Source organism: Fusarium oxysporum, chromosome VI (assembly GCF_013085055.1).
Source record: "Fusarium oxysporum Fo47 chromosome VI, complete sequence".
In the NCBI taxonomy this organism is placed as follows: Eukaryota; Fungi; Ascomycota; class Sordariomycetes; order Hypocreales; family Nectriaceae; genus Fusarium; species Fusarium oxysporum.
In genome coordinates, this window is record NC_072845.1 from 1,434,649 (window position 1) to 1,455,910 (window position 21,262).

Genomic DNA, 21,262 nt, shown 5'->3' on the forward strand with positions numbered 1-21,262 from the left:
GTTCTGCGCAGTGAGTCTCTTCTAACTAACAAGAGACAGCTATTATTTGTCTCTGTCGAACAATGCCTTTCTTCACGTTGAATCAGAGTGCCAATTCAAGGCTCGCTAGCCCCCCCATGTCTCACATTACAGGCGTGATCCATTCAGCTTGGCTCATTTATCATGACTCCGCCTCTCTTCCCAGCAACCAGGCTAACCCCAACCAAGCAGATCTTCGGTCATTTCCCAATGAGACTCGCCTTCTTCCTGATCACAAGAAACACGGCAATCACTGTAGTGTCTTGGCCAGTTGAAGGATGCAGTAAGAGGGCTAGCATTCAGCTTAAAAATCAGAAGGGTAGGCGGCTTGCGCGGCCTTTTGCAGTGGATGATGTATTTGAAGCTCAATTGGGATTAGGGATCTCAGCCCGTGGCGATTTCGTCCCTTGGCTCTGCGCCTTGTGCCACAGTTGAAAGAACGGCAGCAACGGGCATTTGGTGAATGAGAGAGGGAGGCTTGGTAGAGATACGATATGTTGCATGCTTATTCTGAGTCGCATAAAGTGAAACGTTGGATGCAAACGTGTGAAGCGATTGGACACACAATCAAGCTTGACCCTGTTGCTTGTGGAAATTAAGCTCACGGAAGCCGACTCTTATGGTTGCAAGAAATAGATGATCGGAAGTTTATCTACAGTAACGTTCGGTGATCTCCCACCTCATTTCTCAAGCATATCCTAGCCTGCCACTCGACAATCAGAGTTTTACCCGAATGCACTGGTGTGTCTGTTTTACTTTATTTGGGCTGATGGCTCTCAGCCCTGGCGTGGAATCCTTGTTCGCGAAGCCGATGTAGGGTAAGACATTATGACTTTTAAAGTTGCATTGATGATGAGCAAGCCATGTACAACGACGTTTGCGCTTAATGATACGCAAGCCATTCGGCTGCGATTCTTAATCGGCGGCCTCATTGTAATTTGATGTTGCAGCGCGTTCTTGTGGCGCAAATGGGGGCCATGAGCAGGCGTACTGAGGACTTCAGCTAACGACTTGATGAAAGTTAGTGACATAAGGGTGAGAACAGAAGAAAGGTGATCCTCAGTATGTTAAATTTTATCAAGTCAATCTAAGGTATTCCAAAACCTTTTTATCTAGCTGGTAATTTACAGGTCGTTATATTTTACAAGTCATGCCATCTATCCAGTCTCATTTTATTTATGCCTTCAAACCTGTGCCAGACACCAACAGCGTAACGCTGCCGAGCTGTCTTCTCACATCCTCCTTGTTAACATCATGGGTATCCTCGACCTCTCCCCACTGTCCGGTCTGCCAGTCAACCTCAAGACTAGTGGCAACAGCGGCTTCTTCAACACCAAATTTCTTGCCAGGGTTCAAATGACCCCTTGCGACTGAGCCCTCAGTCCACTCAACTACAAATCGTGCAGCAGCAATGAGACTCTTTCCAGCCAATGTGGCACGCTCAAGTCCAGCAATCTCGAAAGCATCGAGACCAGTGATCCAGCCCTGAACAATCTCGCGAACTCCAGGTGCCTGTGACTGAGGCAAGATGGAGTGGCCGTCAAGAACAGGATTGATGGTGATGCCTGGCCAAACATGTGTTGTCAGGAAGGACACAATCTCCTCGGCTGTGCGCTTCTGTACATCTCGTAGCGACTCTCCAGCATCATTCTTGAGATCGTGCTCTCCTGCGGGAGGGTTCCAGCAGAGAATGGAATCGGTATCGAGGTATCGTAATAATGTTGTAGCAATGGCATTTCGAACCTCTGAAATTTCGCCCCCAGGGGTATTATCAGCCGCTGCGATATCAAGAGCTCGGCACGTTAGACTTGTAAGAGGGATCAAATGATGTCTTGTAGCATCTTGGGCAGAAGTCAAAAGATCCCATTCGAGGGCGAGAGCGGAGGCAAGATCGGGCTTGGTGATGGGAATTCGAACGATCCCCTTTGTCACAGGATGTCTCAACGGTCGAGTATCGAGGAAGACTTGAAGAGCACCTGTATCTCATCAGCACACCGTTTGATGGTGGGGTAAAAGTATTTCGACTAACCGTCTACTTCCTTCACAGAAACATCCTTCCAGAATCGCTTCTTCAAACCACCGCCTCCCTTTCCAGAGCTAGCATTTCGAAGCTCCTTAGCATTCTTGAGCATCTCAGCCTGCTTCCTCCGCCTGGCGACTCGCTGATGGACATTTTCGGAGGGTTGGATCGGCGGCTCAGGTGGCGGGCCGGTGCCGACCACCGGAGCGACATTGGCGGCCTTGACAACGGTCGAGTGAATTGGACGGACAAAGGCCGGGCGCTGGACGAGCCGAGGCGCAATGCGAAGTGGTACTCGTGTTACAGACTTCATTCTAGGCGACGAGTTGGGTCGTGGATCGAGGTTGAGGGAATGAAGCTGGGGGATTTAAAGATGCGACCCGGAAAATTGGGTCTGGCTGGAAGTTCGGAGTGGGTGGATTCAGGGTCGACATGATGTCACTCTCTGAAGGTGAGAGCTATGAAAGGGGCCTCAGGAACTCCTTTTTGACATGTAAATGTGATAATCGTAGTATATTAGACAGTCTCTAGTAGTCATTCAAACTATTAAGATATTTTAGAGCATCAATGTAAGTTTAATTGAGCATCTGAAAGACCGCGGGTACCTGAAACGGCTGTGCTCCATTCTCCAGCAGCAACCTTGCCTTAGGACAGTGGCCATACCAGTGGGACAATGGCATATGAAAATGCTAATTATATGAGAGATGGGAAGATAAAAGACATAAGAGAAAGCTTAACCACTGTAAAAGACCGAAGACTCAGCAATTGAAATCCTACCGTCGACATTTGAAGCTGAAGACCAATGCCAAAGTTGACACGAATCCCCGTCCGATAAGGGGCTGATAAGATCACGTGATGCGGCACCACTCATCCCTGAAGCGTAACTGCGACGTGGTGATTCTACCTTAGGAGCGCCTCGACCGCAACCTCAAGTCTCCCTCGACCAAATCTTTCACCTCAACCCAGTTGCCCAACATGAGTTACGGCAAGAAGGACGAAGACGCCGACCTCGGGCTGGTCAAGGTTGACCGAACTCAAGTCTTCCAAGAAGGTCCGTCTCCTACAATCGCCTTATTCCTATCCCCCCCCCCACAGTCAAGCTAAATAGTCCAACAGCACGACTCTTCAACAGCTCCCCTATCCAGCCCCGACGATGTCGCATTCTACTCACCAAGATCGCTCTTCTTCTCTACACGGGAGAGAAGTTCCCCACCAACGAAGCTACAACCCTCTTCTTCGGTATCTCGAAGCTCTTCCAGAACAAGGATGCCAGTCTCCGACAGATGGTCCACCTTGTTATCAAGGAGCTCGCCAACTCAGCTGAGGATATTATTATGGTTACCAGCACGATTATGAAGGATACCGGCGGTAGCACCGACGCCATCTACCGACCCAATGCCATTCGCGCCCTCTGCCGTATTATCGATGTAGGTTGCTTTGCTGGCAGGTACACCGACACCCCTGGATGCTGACACTGTAAAGGCCACGACCGTACAATCGATCGAACGAGTTATGAAGACCGCAATTGTCGACAAGAACCCCTCAGTATCCTCTGCCGCTCTCGTTTCCTCTTACCACCTCCTTCCTATCGCTAAGGATGTCGTCCGACGATGGCAGAGCGAGACCCAAGAGGCGGCTGCCTCTAGCAAGTCCTCTGGTGGCTTCTCCCTTGGATTCTCCACCTCAAGCAGCCAAGTTCCCATGAACCACTCGACCATGTCGCAATATCACGCTGTTGGACTTCTATATCAGATGCGCATGCACGACCGAATGGCCCTTGTCAAGATGGTTCAGCAATTCGGTGCTGCTGGTGCTCTCAAGAACCCCGCTGCTATCATCATGCTGGTTCGACTTGCTGCACAGCTCGCTGAGGAGGATGCTTCATTGAGGAAGCCCATGATGCAGCTCCTCGATGGCTGGCTGCGACACAAGAGCGAAATGGTCAACTTTGAAGCTGCTAAGGCTATCTGCGACATGCGAGATGTTACCGATGCTGAGGTAGCGCAAGCTGTCCACGTTCTTCAACTGTTCCTCACCTCGCCCCGCGCTGTTACCAAGTTCGCCGCTCTCCGAATCCTCCACAACTTTGCTAGTTTCAAGCCTACCGCCGTCAACGCCTGCAACCCCGATATCGAGCTTCTCATCTCCAACAGCAACCGATCCATTGCCACATTCGCTATCACCACGCTCCTTAAGACCGGTAACGAGGCCAGTGTCGACAGGTTAATGAAGCAGATTTCCACCTTCATGTCCGAGATTACCGATGAGTTCAAGATTACAATTGTGGAGGCTATCCGAACCTTGTGCCTCAAGTTCCCCAGCAAGCAGGCTGGTATGCTCACCTTCCTCAGCGGTATTCTGCGTGATGAGGGTGGATACGAGTTCAAGAGGGCTGTTGTGGAGAGTATGTTCGACTTGATCAAGTTCGTGCCTGATTCCAAGGAGGATGCGCTCGCCCACCTATGCGAATTTATCGAGGATTGCGAGTTCACTAAGCTGGCTGTCCGAATCCTTCACCTTATTGGTCTTGAGGGTCCCAAGACCGCTCAGCCTACCAAGTATATCCGATATATTTACAACCGAGTGGTTCTTGAGAACGCCATTGTGCGAGCTGCTGCTGTCACTGCCCTCGCCAAGTTCGGTGTTGGACAGAAGGACCCTGAGGTTAAGAGCAGTGTTCGTGTTCTCCTCACCCGATGCCTGGATGATGTCGATGACGAGGTCCGTGATCGTGCTGCCCTTAACCTCAAGCTCATGAATGAGGAGGACGATGAGATGGCTGCTCGATTCGTCAAGAATGGTAAGCATGAATTAACGACTGACTGTGGATCACTGCTAATGCGCGAACAGAGAACATGTTCTCCCTTCCCTACTTCGAGCAGCAGCTTGTCTTGTACGTCACATCAGACGACAAGTCCGCTTTCGATAGTCCATTCGATATTGCCAAGATCCCTGTGGTTACTCGGGAGCAAGCCGACGCTGAGGACCGATCCAAGAAGCTGATTGCCACAGCCCCTACACTCAAGGCCCCCAAGGTTGGCCCTACCAAGCCTACCGGAGCCGAGGCTGTTGCTTCTGCTTCTGCTCAGGCTCAACGATATGCCCAGGAGCTGCTCGAGATCCCCGAAATGAAGGAGTTTGGCAGCGTCCTCAAGTCTTCGCCTGTTATCGAGCTTACTGAGGCTGAGACCGAGTATGTTGTTAGCCTGGTCAAGCACATCTTCAAGGAGCACATTGTCCTCCAATATGAGGTTAAGAACACTTTGCCCGACACTATCCTTGAGAACGTCTCCGTTGTCGCTACTCCCGCAGACGAGGAGGAGCTTGAGGAGGTCTTCATCATCCAAGCTGAGAAGCTTGCAACTGATGAGCCCGGCAAGGTCTATGTTGCTTTTAAGAAGGTTGGCGGCGAGGCTTCTCTGCCCATCTCCACCTTCTCCAACGTCCTCAAGTTCACCAGTAAGGAGATCGACCCCTCAACAGGCGAGCCCGAGGATTCCGGCTACGATGATGAGTACGAGGTGGCCGAGTTCGACCTTGCTGGCAGTGACTACGTGATCCCCACATTCGCTGGCAACTTCAGCCACATCTGGGAGCAGGTTGGCGCTTCTGGAGAGGAGGTCACAGAAACCCTCCAATTGAGTGGTATGGAGAGCATTGCGGGTAAGTCGAATACTGAGTTCATGAAAGAGATGGCACTAACAATTTCACAGACGCTACAGAGCAACTTACAAAGGCTTTGTCGCTCCAGCCTCTCGAGGGCACCGATGTGCCCGTCAACCAGACCACCCACACTCTCAAGCTTCTCGGCAAGACAGTTGGTGGTGGTCGGGTGGTTGCCAACGTACGGATGGCTTACTCATCAAAAACTGGTGTCACGACAAAGATCACGGTGCGAAGCGAAGAGGAGAATGTGGCTGCGCTAGTCATCGCGTCGGTCGCTTAGAGATGAACAACAGAAGCAAAGCGGGCGTTGAAAGGATCATGATGTATCGAAAGCTTTGTCTCGGTCTTAGACATACCGTACAAGTGTGGCAGTAATGTGATTATTTACGATTCGTTTCCTTGTCCTGGAATCACGATTGTCACTTGGGAGGGGTTAAAGGCTCGTAAAAGTGATGAAGGGGGATTATTCATTGGGTGGTTAGAGGGAAGCGAAGAAGGTACAAGAGCATGTTTTTATCGGAGCATGGTTGTTGGGGCCATGTTATTTGTTGCAAAAAGATGGAATTCACCTAGTCAACCCTGAGGCTGTGAAATGTGACTTGATTTGAAGTGAGGTGTAACAACTGTTTAAAAGGAAAACTTGAGACACAGGACTTGTGTCGAAGCCACATGCTTTGGCATCATTGATCACAATGCTGGTGTTACCTTGCCGGACTGATTTAATGTTTGTAAGTGGTGGCCTGGGGTCTGTTGATGATGCTTGTGGCATTTGCTGGTGACACAGGTTGCAGAGCGAGTGCATGTTCAACTTGCTGCATCAGACCATGTGTGTAGCCATAAAATTGCGTATTTGTGGCAAAGATGTGATATAGTGTGCGGGCTTACGTTTTTCTTGCTTTGGTGTTTGTGTAACTGTTACGTTTCCTGGCTGAGTGAGATTGGCAAACGAAGACGCTTTTGGCACGCTGTCACTCATGTTAATCCACGAGCTTTACTTAGGCAACGTCACAGACAAGAAACTTGATTGGGTATAACATGGGATTAGTGGGTGTGATATATACTGCGTCTACTGACGCTGATGTCACTGAGATGTTGGTGTTGGCAGAGCAAATGATCAATTGTATTGCTTCGTACAACAAATGGAACAGGCGAAGGAAGAAGCCCTTTATCGTTTCGGATATGTTTCCCATTGGGCAAAAGAGAAACAAGAATTTCAACTTGACAACGATTTAACACAATTTTCGGAAGGACATGACACTCCCACTGATTCCTCCAGGTGCCGTCCTGAAGTATATATATCTCATGTCTTCCCACCTCCATCCTCCCACTTCTTTCTTTCCTTGAGCTATTATCATCCTCTTGACTTATATATATTACTTTAGAGCATATGATCATATATGCTTACAGTCAGGCAATGGAACTTTCCGTGCGAGTCTATATTCATTACATTGGCATTCAATCTGGTGCCTGGCCTTGTACTGGCGCAGTAGGTCGTTGATTTCGTTACGTATGCCTTCAGAACTGACAATGCTTACAGGAAATCGCAGAAGAGTTTCTCATGCATCACCTGACTGTGAGAAGGAAGTGCTCACAATTCTATTATAATGGAGCACTTTGTCTCTTGTCCCGCTGTCGAAGTGTCCCCAAGCGTATCTCCTCTTAGTTGAGGATAATAAACAATTCGGACTTGCCGTCACGGCTTTGCATCACAGGGTTAGCAGTCGGTATAATGATGTCATTGAGACAACGATGACGATACGGACGATGGAGGGGCATGAATATGTTCTGGTATAGATCAAGTGGGTGAAGAGTGAGCCTGCGGCTGTGTCTGCCACCCTGGGCACAAACATGAACAAACATGCTTTCAGACCTTGGCTAGCCGGACCACGCATACTGAACTTCGACGAAAACAACTGGGTGAGCGTCCTAGAAGAATTGCTTATGCTGCATTCAGCCTTTACCCTCGCGGAGTGATCAAACCCAGCTCCGCAAAGTACAATGACGCTAGTCCTCGACGATGGCTATTCTAGTTGCCGACTTGGCTGGATCAACATCTCATGCTCCACTATCACAACATAATCCCACTGTATATGGCTTCACCGAGAGGCACAACATATTCGATCGACCATGCGCAACAAAACGCCACGACGGGTGTTCGACATATTGGCCCATGGCAACATAGAGTCAAATCAGTGACTCTTATCACCTCCGGCCGGTTGATATTGAACTATTCAAGCCACACAGGAACAAGTGAGATGAACCAGATCGTCCAACTCCGGGAAACTGACCCAGCGGAGATGGGGAAGACTGGAACATCTTTGCAGGACGGTGAGGTCTCATCTCACTGTTTCCCTCAAGTGTCCCTGGGATCCTGCCAGTATATATAAGAAGGGTAAGTTTTTGGCATACAAGAGTCCCACGAAGCAAGGTTGCATCGGCTAATGTATCAATGCACATGTACAGAGCGGGCTTCACCTTTGGTCAGCTTGACCAAAACACTTCCTGGAGATGGAAACTGCATGCCTCTCTCCTTGTGTGGTGATACTATCTTTAGCAGTACTCTCTTAATTCGCCTTAGGGATCCTGAAAAGCCGTAAGAGACAAAGAAAGCAGCGCATTGTTGGTTCATGGACTTAATTTGAAACCACCCTAGAGCTCAACGCTCCCTTACTTCAAGCCCCCTCGCAGCCCTACAACAAACAAGATATAACTTGCGTTCTCGTATCCAGCCCTGGGAAACGTTGGCCACCGGGCACTGGATATGCTTAACGCCACTCGAATTCACTCTATACTCTATAGTGCATTAGCTGAATTTTAGGACACAAGTCTAGGAAGAAGGCACACGACAGCCGCGGCAAAGGACTTTCCCACCATGTATCGGCTTCTGTCCCCCAAGAAGCGCCCCGACCGTGAAGTTGAAGCATGCTGTATCCTTTCCAAAGATGTCGACACGCCAGGACCCAAGAACTTGGTTCGAGCCCTCGAGGACTACAAACTGGAACAGGATAAATCCTTCGAAGACTGGGTCAAAACCATCTTGATGCTGCTCGCCCCAAACATGGTAGAGAGCACCGTGCTCATTGTAAGCGAAAGGGGCGCAATGCATGTTTTCAAGAACAACCCATATATAATAGCCGATGCCATCCTTGACGGTGTGTATCAAGTTGCATCATCACCGAAGCATCGACTCGGGAACAAGGTACTCTCGGGGATATATGAGCGAAAGGAGTCTCAATTTTGACTTGAGAGATCCTCCCACATTATTTGCAGGCAACGAGGAGGGGTATATATAAACGGCGAACTGTAAGACATTTGTTTAGCCACAGAGTACATCTGGTGATTCGCCCACGCATTGTTCTTATATGAACATGCACTCAATAACATCACAACCCTCGTCAACACAGAAATGCCTCACTTGCGATATTTGAATTCTGCCTCATACGTGGATCAAAACGTCGATGTTTTTAGAAAGGCCGACAATATATCAGTCTAACTGAGGAGGGAAACCCAATCGGCGATGGTGGCGAGGGTCTCCTTGCAGGGGGAGGCAAAACGTACGAAACAACACCGGTTTGTCTGCTTGGCTTTGGGGTCAGCATCATTCCTCTCCTGAATTCAGCAGACCGCCTCATAGTCTCACATCGCCGCTGGCAGAAGGGAACCTCATACCCCTAAAGAGATGAAATGCATCAAGAACAAATGCCCCAACCAGAGAAACAGGGATGAATCAGACTTGGCCGAGGAGAAGCAGGGCGCCTCGAAGAGGATTGGCAAGTGATAATCTCGCTATACTCACCCAGCTGATAGTGTACATCCCACCACCGTAAAGGGCATTCAGGAAAAGTCTTCCCATGGCTTGCTGTGACCGCTCAGTATTGATAAGCTCGCATACATGTGGAATCAGAAGCCACTAAGTCCATGGCTATTGGCAAGTCTTCAGTTCTCAGTCAAGAAGAGACTCTGTTCGCTTGTTCGCCCAAGGCCGCCATAGCGGCAGTGGAGTGCTTCATCGCTGACTGAGATGATGTATAGAGCAACTGGTGTGATGTTTCGCCAAGATTCTGTTGGGGAACCTTTCGAATACTGACAGAAAACTTGTGTGAGTATAGCCAAAGCCAAGGTCTGCCTGCCCGAGTCTTATCGCTCTGGCACGAATCTTGGTGCTTAAGTAAGAGAAGCCTTGTCGACGCATCCTCTAATCTTCCAGATTTTCTGGGTCTAAGAATGTGATCAACAAGAGGATGCTCTCAAGATCCCCGTTTTGCAATAAGATGGTTAGCGTAGTCCAATGGCAACAAGTTCACATGGCTTTCGAGACTCAGGGGTAAGGGCGCCCGCGTTGATTCCGTTTAAAAAGAACGCAACAAACCGCCGATCTGTATTCGAACCAGAATGGTGATGCTACAGCAGTTTATTGAGACTGAACTGGACTTGAGATACGCTGGGCTCTCGGTGGCGGGCTTGGAACGACGCAAACGGAGTATTGGTGTTAAGGGGGAACAGTCTTCTGATGGCATTCTTCTCTTGGATCAGTGGAGCGGTTCGGTCTGATGGGGCTGAAGCTTGGGAAGAACTATATCCCCTGTGTCTGATCTGGGATGAGCTGTGAAGGGTGGTTTTATGTAAGTCTGCGAAGACATCGTTGCGGCAGGGACTTCGAGGGTCATGGGGGATCGTCGACCTTGATCATAGGGGCAGTGTACCGATACTAGCTACCCAGACAGCGCAGGTCAGCGGTAATGCAAATGGAAGGGTCAAATAATAGAAACTTGGTGGAATCCTAACTGCCCAGCGTGAGGAGAAGAATGCAAATCGAGCCCGCAGTTTACTAGCTGCCGTCAAGTACTTCCGACAATGAGAGAGGTGTTCACGTGGGTAAGTCATTTTCCTGCTCTAAGTGTGACTTTGAGAGCAAGGACGAGTAGTACAAGGTCCCTGATGGAGTAGTGACGTTGATAACCAAGATTGCATGTCTCGGCATAAGAGCGCTCAACCCCTGAGCTTCTATGACCTCAAAACTATCATTGGCTGTTGTCATCGACTTGTCAAGGTCACAGGCAAGTTTAAAGACAGTAGCTTCGTGGGAATGTCCCTGCCTCAAACGGTCAAGAGTTCCGAACTAGATCAGCCCCTGAGGGTGTCGAGACAGAGCTGGAGCGCCGCCGCGGTTCTAAAGAAGCCCACGAAACGGACTTTTCTTCCACTGGGAGCAGTTAAGGTGGTGCTTTAGTGATATTCAAGGTCCAAGGGACTGTCTGTGTCTAACTCAGGGGCGGTCCATGGCGATTTGGCGCTTCGCCAAGGAGCTCGTTTCCTGGGGTGCGCTCCTCTCCCCATAAGACCTATTGCTCCCTCAGAAGAGTGCTTAGAGATCAATAAGCGTTGAAATGACCAATGGCGAGGAAGGGAAACCTCTTTGCCGTTGCAGTGTCGATCAAGATGGCGTTCTAGCGAGTTTGGTGCTGATTAGGGCAGTGCTGCTGAAGGGTCTGTAGCGTTCTTGTCAGCAAGATGGGATCAAAGAGGGTAGCACAGTTGAAAAGACATACAACTTGTCAAACAAAGGCTCTTGAGAAACTCAAAGATGTGAGAGGAAGTCAATGAAGTATGTTCCATCAGCTTGCGAGCTATGCCTGGTTGGAATGGAACACAGCGATCTTCGACAAAGTACTTCAAGACTTGTAGCGTCGGAGAGTTTTCTAGCTGGACAGTGGGGACTATGAAAGGGGAAAATGGGAGCTGTGGTAAGCTGAAACATCCCAGTTGCCGACTTGGTAAGGTCAGATGTCTCCCAGTGGCTAATGGTTCGCTAAAGAAGGTCAAGGGGCCAAGTGTCGAATCACCTCTGACGAGTTCCAATGCTTTGATGGTGTGTTTGGCGAAGCAACGTGATCGACCCGAGGACTGGAAGCGCGCTAAGCATTGAAAAGATAGTCAGAGCCTTGAGGTAGTCGGTTACTGCGTACTAGTTGGAGATATTAGACAGGAAAGGGCCAGTCAGGGGTTGGAATATAAATGCATACACGGTGTTCATGGTTATGACTCTGGTGAAGAGAGTGACAATATGCATAATTTGAAGGGTGAGGCGCGTGTAACACTTGCCGGATGTTAGCTTTGTCAACGTCACTCGAAGGCAACGATGCACAGTCGAGCCATGGATGGGCATGTTTTGTTCCCTAGCGAAACAGAGGTAAAGGGATGATAATGGTGGGTCAAGAAGAACATTGTGAAGGGACGACGAGCTGCGGATGATGTTTGGGAGACGGGGTGGTAAGATATGTTAGAGTGTATGGAGGGGGATAATAACAGAGAGCACACATACATATTCCCGTGAGGAAATGGGGCTTATAGCCAAGCACTCAGTGCTCATGTAGGATAGTTTTAGAGGACCAGATAACTGAATTGTAGAAGAGTAGCGTATGAGCGTCTGGATTAGGAGGCCAATGACGTTTCGTTAGTGTGGTGTGCCTTGTAAAAAAGGTCACCCGGGCACCGAAGCCTTTTTCGTCACACGTCAAATCGCACTACTCGCACGTATATCAAAATATTTCTCTCGCGTTCGAGCTTCTTCCCCTCTCTCCTCTCTTCACCTTCAAAACATTCTTCGACTTCCGCTTTTTCTCCACGTTTCTGCCCGAACAAACAAAACGTGAGCGTCCTTTTCACTTCTGCGTATTCTTTTTTTCTTTTCGTGTGCTAAGGTTGGCTTAGATCACTATCTTCACTCCAAAGCGGAGCAACCATGCAGGAGGAACCTGGACCTGCAGAGCGACTGATTGGCGAAGAGTAAGTTGACACTTCTATCAACTCACTTTGAGGAGAACTGACAACAGATGTTGATAGCGCCAAGATTGCCATCTACTTTGGCGCAATGGATGGAGGTGAAATTGGCCCTACGGTTGAGTTCGTCCACGCCGAGGCAGTTCATCTCACGTGCCCTGAATTCCTCAAGAGAGTCACTAAATGGGGCATCATATCGCTTCCATTCGCTCCCGCGGACACCATCAACGCCATGGTGCGTTTCTTCTACACTGGAAGAATCCCATTTTATGACGTACAAAAGTTCACTCTCCGCCAGGACGTCGAAGAGGCTTATGATCTTGCAATCCATGTCTATTCTCAGGCTGTCTACAGCGACATTACCAAGATGAAAGATCAGGCCACCGAGTATATGACGAGCCTCTTTCCGTACATGGAGCCCACCCTCATGCTGGCCTACACCTACAGTGTCCTTGAACCCCTGTATCCCGAGCTCAACTTTAAGTGGGTTGAAGTCCAAGCGAGACTTGTGAGCAACTATGAACCCAACGACAGACTCATGGAGGTCGTTGAGGCTGAGCGTCAGGCGGATGTGCAACGCTTCAAGGAGTCTCTCGCCCGCCGGGAGAATGCCTGGGTCAAGATCAACGGGGATGGCCAGGAGGAGGAGTCTAGCGAGGAGTCCGGTGAGGAAACCGAGGTCGAGGAAGCAACCGAAGTCGAAAGTGATGAAGCAGCCGAAGGTGAATCTGAGGTTGAAGAAACCGAGGGCGAAGCCACCGAGGCTGAAGACACCGAAGCTCAAGAGACTGGGGCTGAGACCGAGGCTGGGACAGACGATGAGTCCTATGACAGCAATGGAAAGCTCAGAATCATCGGAGACGATGGCCTCATCAACCTCGACCTGGCCAACTACCCACCCGGTGTTTACCGCTGGTAAGCTGCAATGGTACCTAACGACGGATCAGTTTTGGAACGATGGACAACGGAAATGTAACGATGAACACGATGTAACGATGGACATGTAATGATGGTTGCAACAGGACTGACTGGCATAGTGGGGACGGAGTTGTCAGTGTTTGACCACGAGGGGATGTGGGAAGGAGTCTTACCCATGTAATATTAGCTGAGAGTATCCCCCGAATACAGTCCATCAATGACCTTACATATCTTCCCCAAGCTAATGTTTTGTTCGTGAGAATTCCTCACAGAGTCTTTATGTGGACTCAAAGAAGGCGAGGCAGCGCAAGGTTCCAATCTTCAACTGCTGGGATCTGTTTCGCGACAACGGGTACAGATTTGCAGTCATGCACCAGCGCTACCGCGTGGAGGTTGAAGGCCTTATCTTCCCTCTTCTTTTACATTTACAGAAGACCACAGAGATCCTGTATCATTTCAAGAAGATGTACCAGCCACAACACGTTGGTCCGCTGTGACACTTCTTTCAAAACATGGTTAAAACGCACAAAGGAAGTTCGGACATCATACATATCAATCCACTTGTAACTGCTCGATTGCGAGAGGGGGATGCATTTGAAGGTGACGATGCCTACGATAAATTACTAAACTATCGACTGAAACCTTTATTTGCCATTTCTGTGAGGCGGAAGCTTAGGTCGCTGTACCTGTGAAGTGCATGGCTGGAGCCTACTGGTCAACCCTAAAATCATGCAGGAGAAAGACGTCCAGTCACAACAAGCGGTCCACATTGATTTGATGATTGAAACAACACAACTAAGATTGATACATTATGTCTTGATCGCAAAATCCTTTTGCATTTCTACGGTCTCAGCTACATAATAATAGGGCAGAAAATTTCCAGCATCACATACTTATTCACCAAGGCTAGACGTTTGCGCATCCATAATAGGGAGACTATGGCTGCCTCAGCCCAAATCTCTACCAAACTAAGTTGATTAGAGCGTGTGGAATTACATAAGTTTGTGAGTCAAGGCAGCAACAGATTCGGAGCAGATGAAGTGAGTGTTTGGGAATGCTGCACGTGACTACCCTCTTCTTGGATGTCAACAACCGGTCAGGGGCAACCACAAGACACAAAAGGTTTGCCTGAGGCAACCCACCCGTGATTTCTACTGAACATACTGCTTTCATTTGAGACATTTAGTAACGACAGTGTGCTGCAAGTCTCTTGAAACTACGTCCATTGTTCATTGGATCCACAAAGAAAAGGGGCGCGGGATAGTCAACCCAAGACCGTAGCCAGCAATCAAAAGCGCTCTTCAATTAAGGTAGGTAGATAGGCTTATAAGCTATGGTACTTGGAGAATATCATGTTGGATTGCATGTGTCTGCTGCAGCTGTACGCAGGAGCCTGCGTCATCCGAGAGAGCAACGATGATAGCTGTACGTTGTCAATGCAGTGTCAATAACGCTGAGAGTGGCTAGTTGTCACTTGGATGGCACTGTACGATGCAGTCCTATGAATGTAGGTCGCCCGTGGAGTGACGCACTGGAAGTGAATGATCAGGCTAGACGGCTCAAATGCCAGGTTTTGCTACGCCCCAAGCAGGGCTTCTCAAGAGCCACGCATACATAGAATTGCACCAGGCTCGCTGTACTTACCAGTGATAAGAACAAGAAATAAAAGTGAACATTAGAGAATATTGTTATCCGCAGAGGCATCGGACGTTGGCATCTCCGACAAGAATAAAGGCTGGCTGGTTAAGGCGTCGTCTAGAGGAGTGTTCAACTTATTCTGCCGAACAAAAGGAAAGTCTTGTAAGTAATTTTGGCCTGTTTGGTGACTGAAAGTCTTTTACTTCGCGTCCCAAATGTTTCACGCCATCATAAACGCGTGATTGGCCCGCATTCTGTTTGTTTGCTTGCCGTTTGCTCGAGGTCCACGTCATGTTTGCCAGACAGTGACTCCCCTTTACTCATAATATTTTCTTCCACTTACTTTGTTCATCTATTTCTTTCTACTCAACCGACTGGGTTCCATTTCTTCCATCTTGTAATCGCGAGCATCACCAACTTCTCTCCTCTCCTGAACTTTCTCATACCAGTCTTACATATCTCCATCACTGCATATAGTGAAACGCAGCAATTTGTCACCATCGCCCTTGGGCACACCAAAGTTGAGAATGCCAAGCTGGTTAGGCTTTTGGAGGCCGAAGCTGCCTGGTGATGATCCCTATCATGTGGCCCATGTGATCGTAAACTCCATTCGTCGAGATCGTGAAGCGTTTGTCGAACCCCCCTTTCGCCAGTATGGAGATAGAAGGCCAGCTGCTCAATTATCCTTGCGCCAGAATAACTCGAGAAGGCGCCAGTATGAACACACAGACAAGGACCGAAATCGAGAAGGTTATGGGGAGCACCATGATCTCCATACTATATGACCGTATTGTTCGACTTGAAAGATAGCAGGAGAAATCACAAGAAACTCTTGACCGCCTGCAGTAAGAGCAGACTAAAGATTATCGTGGTAATGAGTCGAATATGGATGATGGAAAAAATAGGCATAAGTTTAATATATGTGCTCAGAATGAAGAGTGTCAGTGCGTCATATATAGTCTCGCCCCTCGCTTATATGGTCGGTTGATATTGGAAAAAATTCATTGTCTTGAAAATCGCTATCAAAATTTCTGTATGTTTGGTGATCTACTGGAAACAGGTATTATAGCTCTAAATGTGAGTGTTGTTTGGAACTGAGTGAATCTGGAGGTCGAGGGCATAAAATAGATAATAAAAGACAGGCTTTTGATTTTTGAGACAATAGAAGAAAGTGTAAAGAATTGATATAGATTACTAGAGAACAAGGAGCAATAAGTTTTCAGTTTACTGCCATGGCTGTTCTGCTCTAGGCAGTCATTACTCCGTAGGCTAAGTTTGTTTGTCAAGTTGTCAGTGATTTTCAAATTCATGTCAGGGGTTACTGGCTGATACCATGCCATAGTGGGCTTAGCGCCACCCAAACCGCACCCCTGTCCTAGTCAACAGGGGTCTTCGGCGAGCTTAGTTCGTGCGAGGTCAAGTTCGTACGAATTTCTTAGTGAAGACCGAGAAGGATTATACTGGCCAATACAGCACAGTTCCGTTTTACACACGCAACACTTGCCCGTATTCCTCAACCTCGCACGAAATTCGGTCCCTCTAAGCTTATCTCAATTCAGCGAAAAGTCCTTCAAATTAATATATAAGACAACAACTTCTTACCATGAATCTCTTTCTTTGCCTCCTCCGTATCCCAATTGTTCTCCTAACAATTCGAGTCAGAAGTATCGGTTCAGCTTTCTCTTCTACCTACTACCGCGCCAAGTCCTTTATGATATATCTGGAAAGATGCGCTCCTCTACCATCTCCGACTCACCAGAGCTCGAGAGCAACAAGCCAAACGAGAACAATGACCGTGTCTCCCCTAATGGAGGAGCAAGAGCCTGGGCTTGTGTGGCTGGCTCGTTCTTGTTGCAGTTTTGCTCCGTTGGTTACGTCAACGCGTGAGTTCGATCTCTCTCCATCATGGGAACAACCCATTGATCTTTGATATTAGATGCGGCATGTTTCAGTTGTACTACTCGGAAGTCATGTTCAAGGACCAGTCGTCATCAGCCTTGGCTTGGATGACCACTCTCCAGATTTTCATGCTCTTCATGTTCGGCCCCGCTGTTGGCAAGATGATCGACGTCTATGGCTGCCGCAAGACACTACTGCCCTTCAGTATCGTGGCTGTTTTCTCCGTCTGCATGCTGAGCCTTTGCACAAAGTACTGGCAAGTTATGCTTACCCAGGGTGTCACCTTTGGTCTGGTCTGTCTCTTCCTGCCATGGCAACAGCCACTCAATGGTTCTCGACAAAGAAGGGCTTGGCTGTCGGTATTGTTTCCGCTGGGAGCAGTTTAGATAAGATAAGAATGCAGTATCCTCCTTGGAATTGGCTAACATGAATCCAGGAGGCGTGATATACCCCTGCATGATCCCTCGACTCATTGAAGAAGTCGGCTTTGCGACTGCCATTCGTTGGACTGCCTTCTTGCAAGGAATCCTCTTAGTCACCGCCAATGCTCTCTGCACTTCCCCTTTCCCACCTCTCGGCATAGTCTCGCGACCAGCCAAGAAAGAGAAAGAGAACGTTCCCAACGGTCGAATCAACGGATTCAAGAGAGGACCTTGGGTGTTCTTCATCCTAGGCTGTTTCTTCACCATGTGGGGTCTCTTCGCACCCCTGAACTACCTCCCGGAGATGGCCTCACTTCATGGATACAAAGGCTTCGCTGTCTATACCTTGGCCATTGCCAACGCCGGTTCACTATATGGCCGAGTCATGCCTGGTTGGATCAGTGACAAGATCAGTAGAGATGTAAGAAGCAACTTGATTCATCTACCTACAGAGAAGAAGCCAGACCTTATATAGGCAGGCTAGAATACTAGAAGGTTCTATAGATTGCCTTAAGAGCAATCTGTATAACCAAAAATAACAAATAAGGAAGGCAATCAGTCTGCCCAACAAGATCGGACACTTCAACACCATGGTCATGGTGACTGGTTTCTCTGGAGCTCTCGTCCTGGCTTTTTGGCTTCCCCTCGAGCTTCACACCTCTAAAGGTGGTATCATCGTCTTCGCCCTGCTCTTTGGGTTCGCCAGTGACGGTTTCGTCAGTCTGGGCCCTCCATGCGTTGTTTCCATTGCCGAAGACCGGGTTGATGAGATCGGGTTCAAGCTGGGAGGCTTTTGTCTGGCCATTGCCCTGGGCGCTCTGACTGGGCTTCCCATCGAAGGGGCCATCAAAGACCGGGAAGGGGACAGGTTTACTGGGTTGATGTGCTTTGCGGGTGCGTCTATGCTTCTCGGAAGCTTCTGTATGGCGACCGCTCGAGTGTTCAAGGGTGGCGCTCAACTCTGCAAGAAGATCTAGTTGGGGATGCCAGAAGATTATGGCACGGCAAGAGTTATGATTTCTAGTAAAAGCAGATGACGAGTATTCTAGTAGATAGATTATTAATGATAATCACTTTATACCTAAAAGAGTTCACGGTGATTGCCCAAAGAAACCTCGTATAATTATTGGGGTAGTTATGGGGGGGTGAACACGCCCTCAGGTCCACTTAACTAGAGAATTAACTCATTCTTGACACTATCAACACTAATGCTTCCTGGAAGTGTACATGGGATAACCTGTTATTTTTTTTATAAGCGTCATTGATATGTTTTATTGAAAGTTAATCAGATTTATTAAAACCTAATGATAGTCACTTGAAGTTACAGCTTTAGTCACTATCTACAATGGATCCTACCTAGATCAAAATGTCACACCATTGAGTCATAAATGTATCCCAGGGTGTCTATTGGGGTAACCTATCTATCCTATGGTGCTATGACGCAAGAACCAGACCATGCATTAGACCCCATATAAGCCTACCAGCAACCCTTGTTATTAGTACAACTCCCAAATCTGTCATATGGTTACTGGAATGTAGTTCAAAGAACAGACATTCCAGGTTTGTAATTACCATAGTTCCCAGTCTGGTGGACTTTCGAAGCTGGCAACCTTGTTGAGTTTTGAGGATAGGATGATTTGTAACCCTTGAAATTCACGATCTAGAGGTCACTATATCTTGGCCGCAGTATAAGATATATATGCTATTAGGCCGGGTATGAAACTGAGATCCGTTGAAGGCAGCTCTGGCAACTTAATGGTTTGTGAGGAGGCAGCTACACCAGAACATTGTACTTTGACTTGACCTGAACAAAGCAGCCAATAGTTCCATCCTGGATCAGGGTGCATATTCCAGGTGCATGCGCGAAGTCTGCTTTTCTCGAGATGACTTTCTCTGACCTTGAATGGGATTAGCATTCGAAATCGTTTCAGTAACAGATCCAGCAGCTTTACAGTGGAACTTGATCTCCTCAAGGGTTGACCTTAGTAGTAGTGATGAGGGTAGGAAGGGAAGGGCAAGTCAGGGAAGCGTAGGCCGTTGATTGCACCAAGAAGGCCGTCGATCAGGGGATCGCCAGTTTGGTGTCCGAACCCTTTACGGTCATGATGCATAGCCATTGGGTAGGTGGAGGTGAAACGGCGAGTCACGTAGTCTTGAACATAGCACCGATTTCGCTGGTACCATTCGCCCTGAGCCATGAAATTGATCATGATCCTGGTAAGGGAAATCATGTCTCCATACGCCTCCATGTGGGCCAGAGCCAGACCGGCAAGTTCAAGAAGATTGAAAGATGTTGCTTGAGCATTGATTGCTAGAGCATCAGTGAACTCCCGCTCCAATCTCTCCTCATGGGGCAAAGGCTCGCAAGAAACCATCTTGTAGTTGGGGCCGGGGGCCCGTAGGTAGTGAGTGATGATTCGAGCCTGGCGGGGAGAAGCACCAGGCCACTGGAGGATACCGCCCTCAAACATTGCAGCGAACATGGGGTGGCGGCCAACAACAAACCAGGGCAAGCGGACATCGCCGTGGGGGAAGCGGATGGTGACGGTGACATGGGTAGTAGGGCTAAGCTTGACTGTCAGTAATGATCAGCGAAGCAAGATGACACAGATACATACAGACGCTGGCCCATGGCAACGATGGAAGCATCCTTGGAAGATCCGGCACCAGGACTACAGTCAATTGTCAGTAAGAAAACAAGACAAGAGACGAGATTGATACATACAGAGGTTGACCCATGACCGTGAGGGAAGCATTCTTAGAAGAGCTATTGGCTTCAACGAGCTGCTCCTCGGACGGACCCTTAATCTCGAGTCTGTCAGACTTGACGAGATTCATAGCCCACTTGTCCCGGCGAGACTCCCTTTGGGAAGACTGCTTGCCGTTGTCGTGGTTGTTAGACATGGTGATTGCTTTCGATCTTTGATTTTCTTGTCGCAGGGGAAGCAGGTTGCCGAGTCTGTGGAGGAGTGTGGTAAGAAAGAGGAAAAGAAGGGAAAGTTACGGGTAAAAATAAAAAGATCCGAGCCTCTTGTGTAACGCAAACGCACAGTCTTGCTCCTTGGCCCTCTTCTTATTGTGAGACTGAGCGCGCTGTGGCGGACCTGACGACTGCAGCTCCACTTGGAGATGTGACTACCCGCTGGACCACTCCCTTGTCAGCGGTGAGTCTCCTTTGTAACTCGCAGCTTTTGGTTTGAATGGTTGCTGTAGTAATCTGCTTTGAGAACAACCATTTTTGCCTTCAAACAGTTTCCTTTCGGTCAGAGCCTCAAACAAAAGCCACCAAACACTTTTCAAGACAAGTCGATATCAGATAATTCACAAAGACCCTTGGCTACTAGGAGCATATCAAAGCCAGAAAGCAATGAACCTACGCTGTCATGATGATAGAAATACACTGAAGGTAGTTCTGTAGCCGATGCTTCAAGAATCAAAATGACCTCACAATCCCCTATGTCAAACCTTATTTTATGTATCGTCATTCGTTAACTACCCTGCTACCAAGCAGATCAACATTCGAATAATGAGAAGGAAGATTCACCAGGAACCTTCGGGCTCGACTCCGATATTATATTCCCTTTGCTTTGACGAAACTTCGGATCGCGTGCAAGTGCTGCTACAGCATTTCCTCACTACATTTTTCACCACCTCAGGGACCAGATGTGCCCTGCGGTCTCCTCAGAACTCTGGACAGCTAATGTGAACTAAATGAAAGACAAAACATAACGATAATCGCTTTACCATCCTTGATCCTCTTTCACCCGCGCGCTTTCATGTATTGCCCAGCCCCTGAATCCAGGAAAACTGACTCAGGCCCGCCATACATCTAGATATGTTCTCTAGATACCGTCATTGGCCAAGTTCGGAGTCACCAGCTTTGTATGATCTGTAGATGTGC

The 21,262-nt window shown here is 48.5% G+C and overlaps 6 protein-coding genes across 6 annotated transcripts; 4 read left to right on the forward strand and 2 right to left on the reverse strand.

Annotated features, from left to right (window-relative positions):
• Nucleotides 1–1,075: 1,075 nt before the first annotated feature.
• FOBCDRAFT_163249 (uncharacterized protein) lies at nt 1,076–2,431 on the reverse strand. Its single transcript, XM_031186936.3, has 2 exons — nt 2,048–2,431; nt 1,076–1,994 (listed from the first exon to the last, which is right to left on the reverse strand). The coding sequence occupies exons 1-2, from the start codon at nt 2,349–2,351 to the stop codon at nt 1,195–1,197; spliced, it is 1,104 nt and encodes a 367-aa protein (XP_031038071.2). The 5' UTR covers nt 2,352–2,431; the 3' UTR covers nt 1,076–1,194.
• A 521-nt stretch (nt 2,432–2,952) lies between these two features.
• FOBCDRAFT_225517 (coatomer subunit gamma) lies at nt 2,953–6,337 on the forward strand. The gene is made up of 5 exons (XM_031186935.3): nt 2,953–3,089; nt 3,155–3,465; nt 3,521–4,838; nt 4,889–5,701; nt 5,752–6,337. The coding sequence occupies exons 1-5, from the start codon at nt 3,014–3,016 to the stop codon at nt 5,982–5,984; spliced, it is 2,751 nt and encodes a 916-aa protein (XP_031038070.1). The 5' UTR covers nt 2,953–3,013; the 3' UTR covers nt 5,985–6,337.
• A 2,239-nt stretch (nt 6,338–8,576) lies between these two features.
• On the forward strand, nt 8,577–8,945 carry FOBCDRAFT_202863 (uncharacterized protein; the record flags this gene model as incomplete). Its single annotated transcript, XM_031186933.2, has 1 exon — nt 8,577–8,945. The coding sequence occupies one exon, from the start codon at nt 8,577–8,579 to the stop codon at nt 8,943–8,945; it is 369 nt and encodes a 122-aa protein (XP_031038068.2).
• Nucleotides 8,946–12,446: 3,501 nt separating this feature from the next.
• Nucleotides 12,447–13,899, forward strand: FOBCDRAFT_202864 (uncharacterized protein; the record flags this gene model as incomplete). Its single annotated transcript, XM_059609044.1, has 5 exons — nt 12,447–12,490; nt 12,548–12,719; nt 12,768–13,399; nt 13,507–13,534; nt 13,675–13,899. The coding sequence occupies 5 exons, from the start codon at nt 12,447–12,449 to the stop codon at nt 13,897–13,899; spliced, it is 1,101 nt and encodes a 366-aa protein (XP_059465117.1).
• Nucleotides 13,900–16,768: 2,869 nt separating this feature from the next.
• On the forward strand, nt 16,769–18,338 carry FOBCDRAFT_240905 (MFS transporter; the record flags this gene model as incomplete). The annotated part of the gene is made up of 5 exons (XM_059610332.1): nt 16,769–16,923; nt 16,977–17,227; nt 17,260–17,319; nt 17,376–17,782; nt 17,934–18,338. 5 exons carry the CDS (start codon nt 16,769–16,771, stop codon nt 18,336–18,338), a joined length of 1,278 nt encoding a protein of 425 aa, XP_059465118.1.
• Nucleotides 18,339–19,343: 1,005 nt separating this feature from the next.
• FOBCDRAFT_275358 (uncharacterized protein) lies at nt 19,344–20,265 on the reverse strand (the record flags this gene model as incomplete). Its single annotated transcript, XM_059611500.1, has 3 exons — nt 19,344–19,926; nt 19,980–20,033; nt 20,087–20,265. 3 exons carry the CDS (start codon nt 20,263–20,265, stop codon nt 19,344–19,346), a joined length of 816 nt encoding a protein of 271 aa, XP_059465119.1.
• Between the last annotated feature and the right edge of the window lie 997 nt (nt 20,266–21,262).

Excerpts from the sequence above, each read along its gene's own strand:
- FOBCDRAFT_163249 (XM_031186936.3), bottom strand. The coding sequence starts at position 2,351 with ATGAAGTCTGTAACACGAGTACCACTTCGCATTGCGCCTCGGCTCGTC. Across the intron at positions 1,995-2,047 it reads TTCTGTGAAGGAAGTAGACG|GTGCTCTTCAAGTCTTCCTC; the intron begins GTTAGTCGAAAT and ends GATGAGATACAG.
- FOBCDRAFT_225517 (XM_031186935.3), top strand. The coding sequence starts at position 3,014 with ATGAGTTACGGCAAGAAGGACGAAGACGCCGACCTCGGGCTGGTCAAG. Across the intron at positions 4,839-4,888 it reads TGCTCGATTCGTCAAGAATG|AGAACATGTTCTCCCTTCCC; the intron begins GTAAGCATGAAT and ends ATGCGCGAACAG. Across the intron at positions 5,702-5,751 it reads TGGTATGGAGAGCATTGCGG|ACGCTACAGAGCAACTTACA; the intron begins GTAAGTCGAATA and ends ACAATTTCACAG.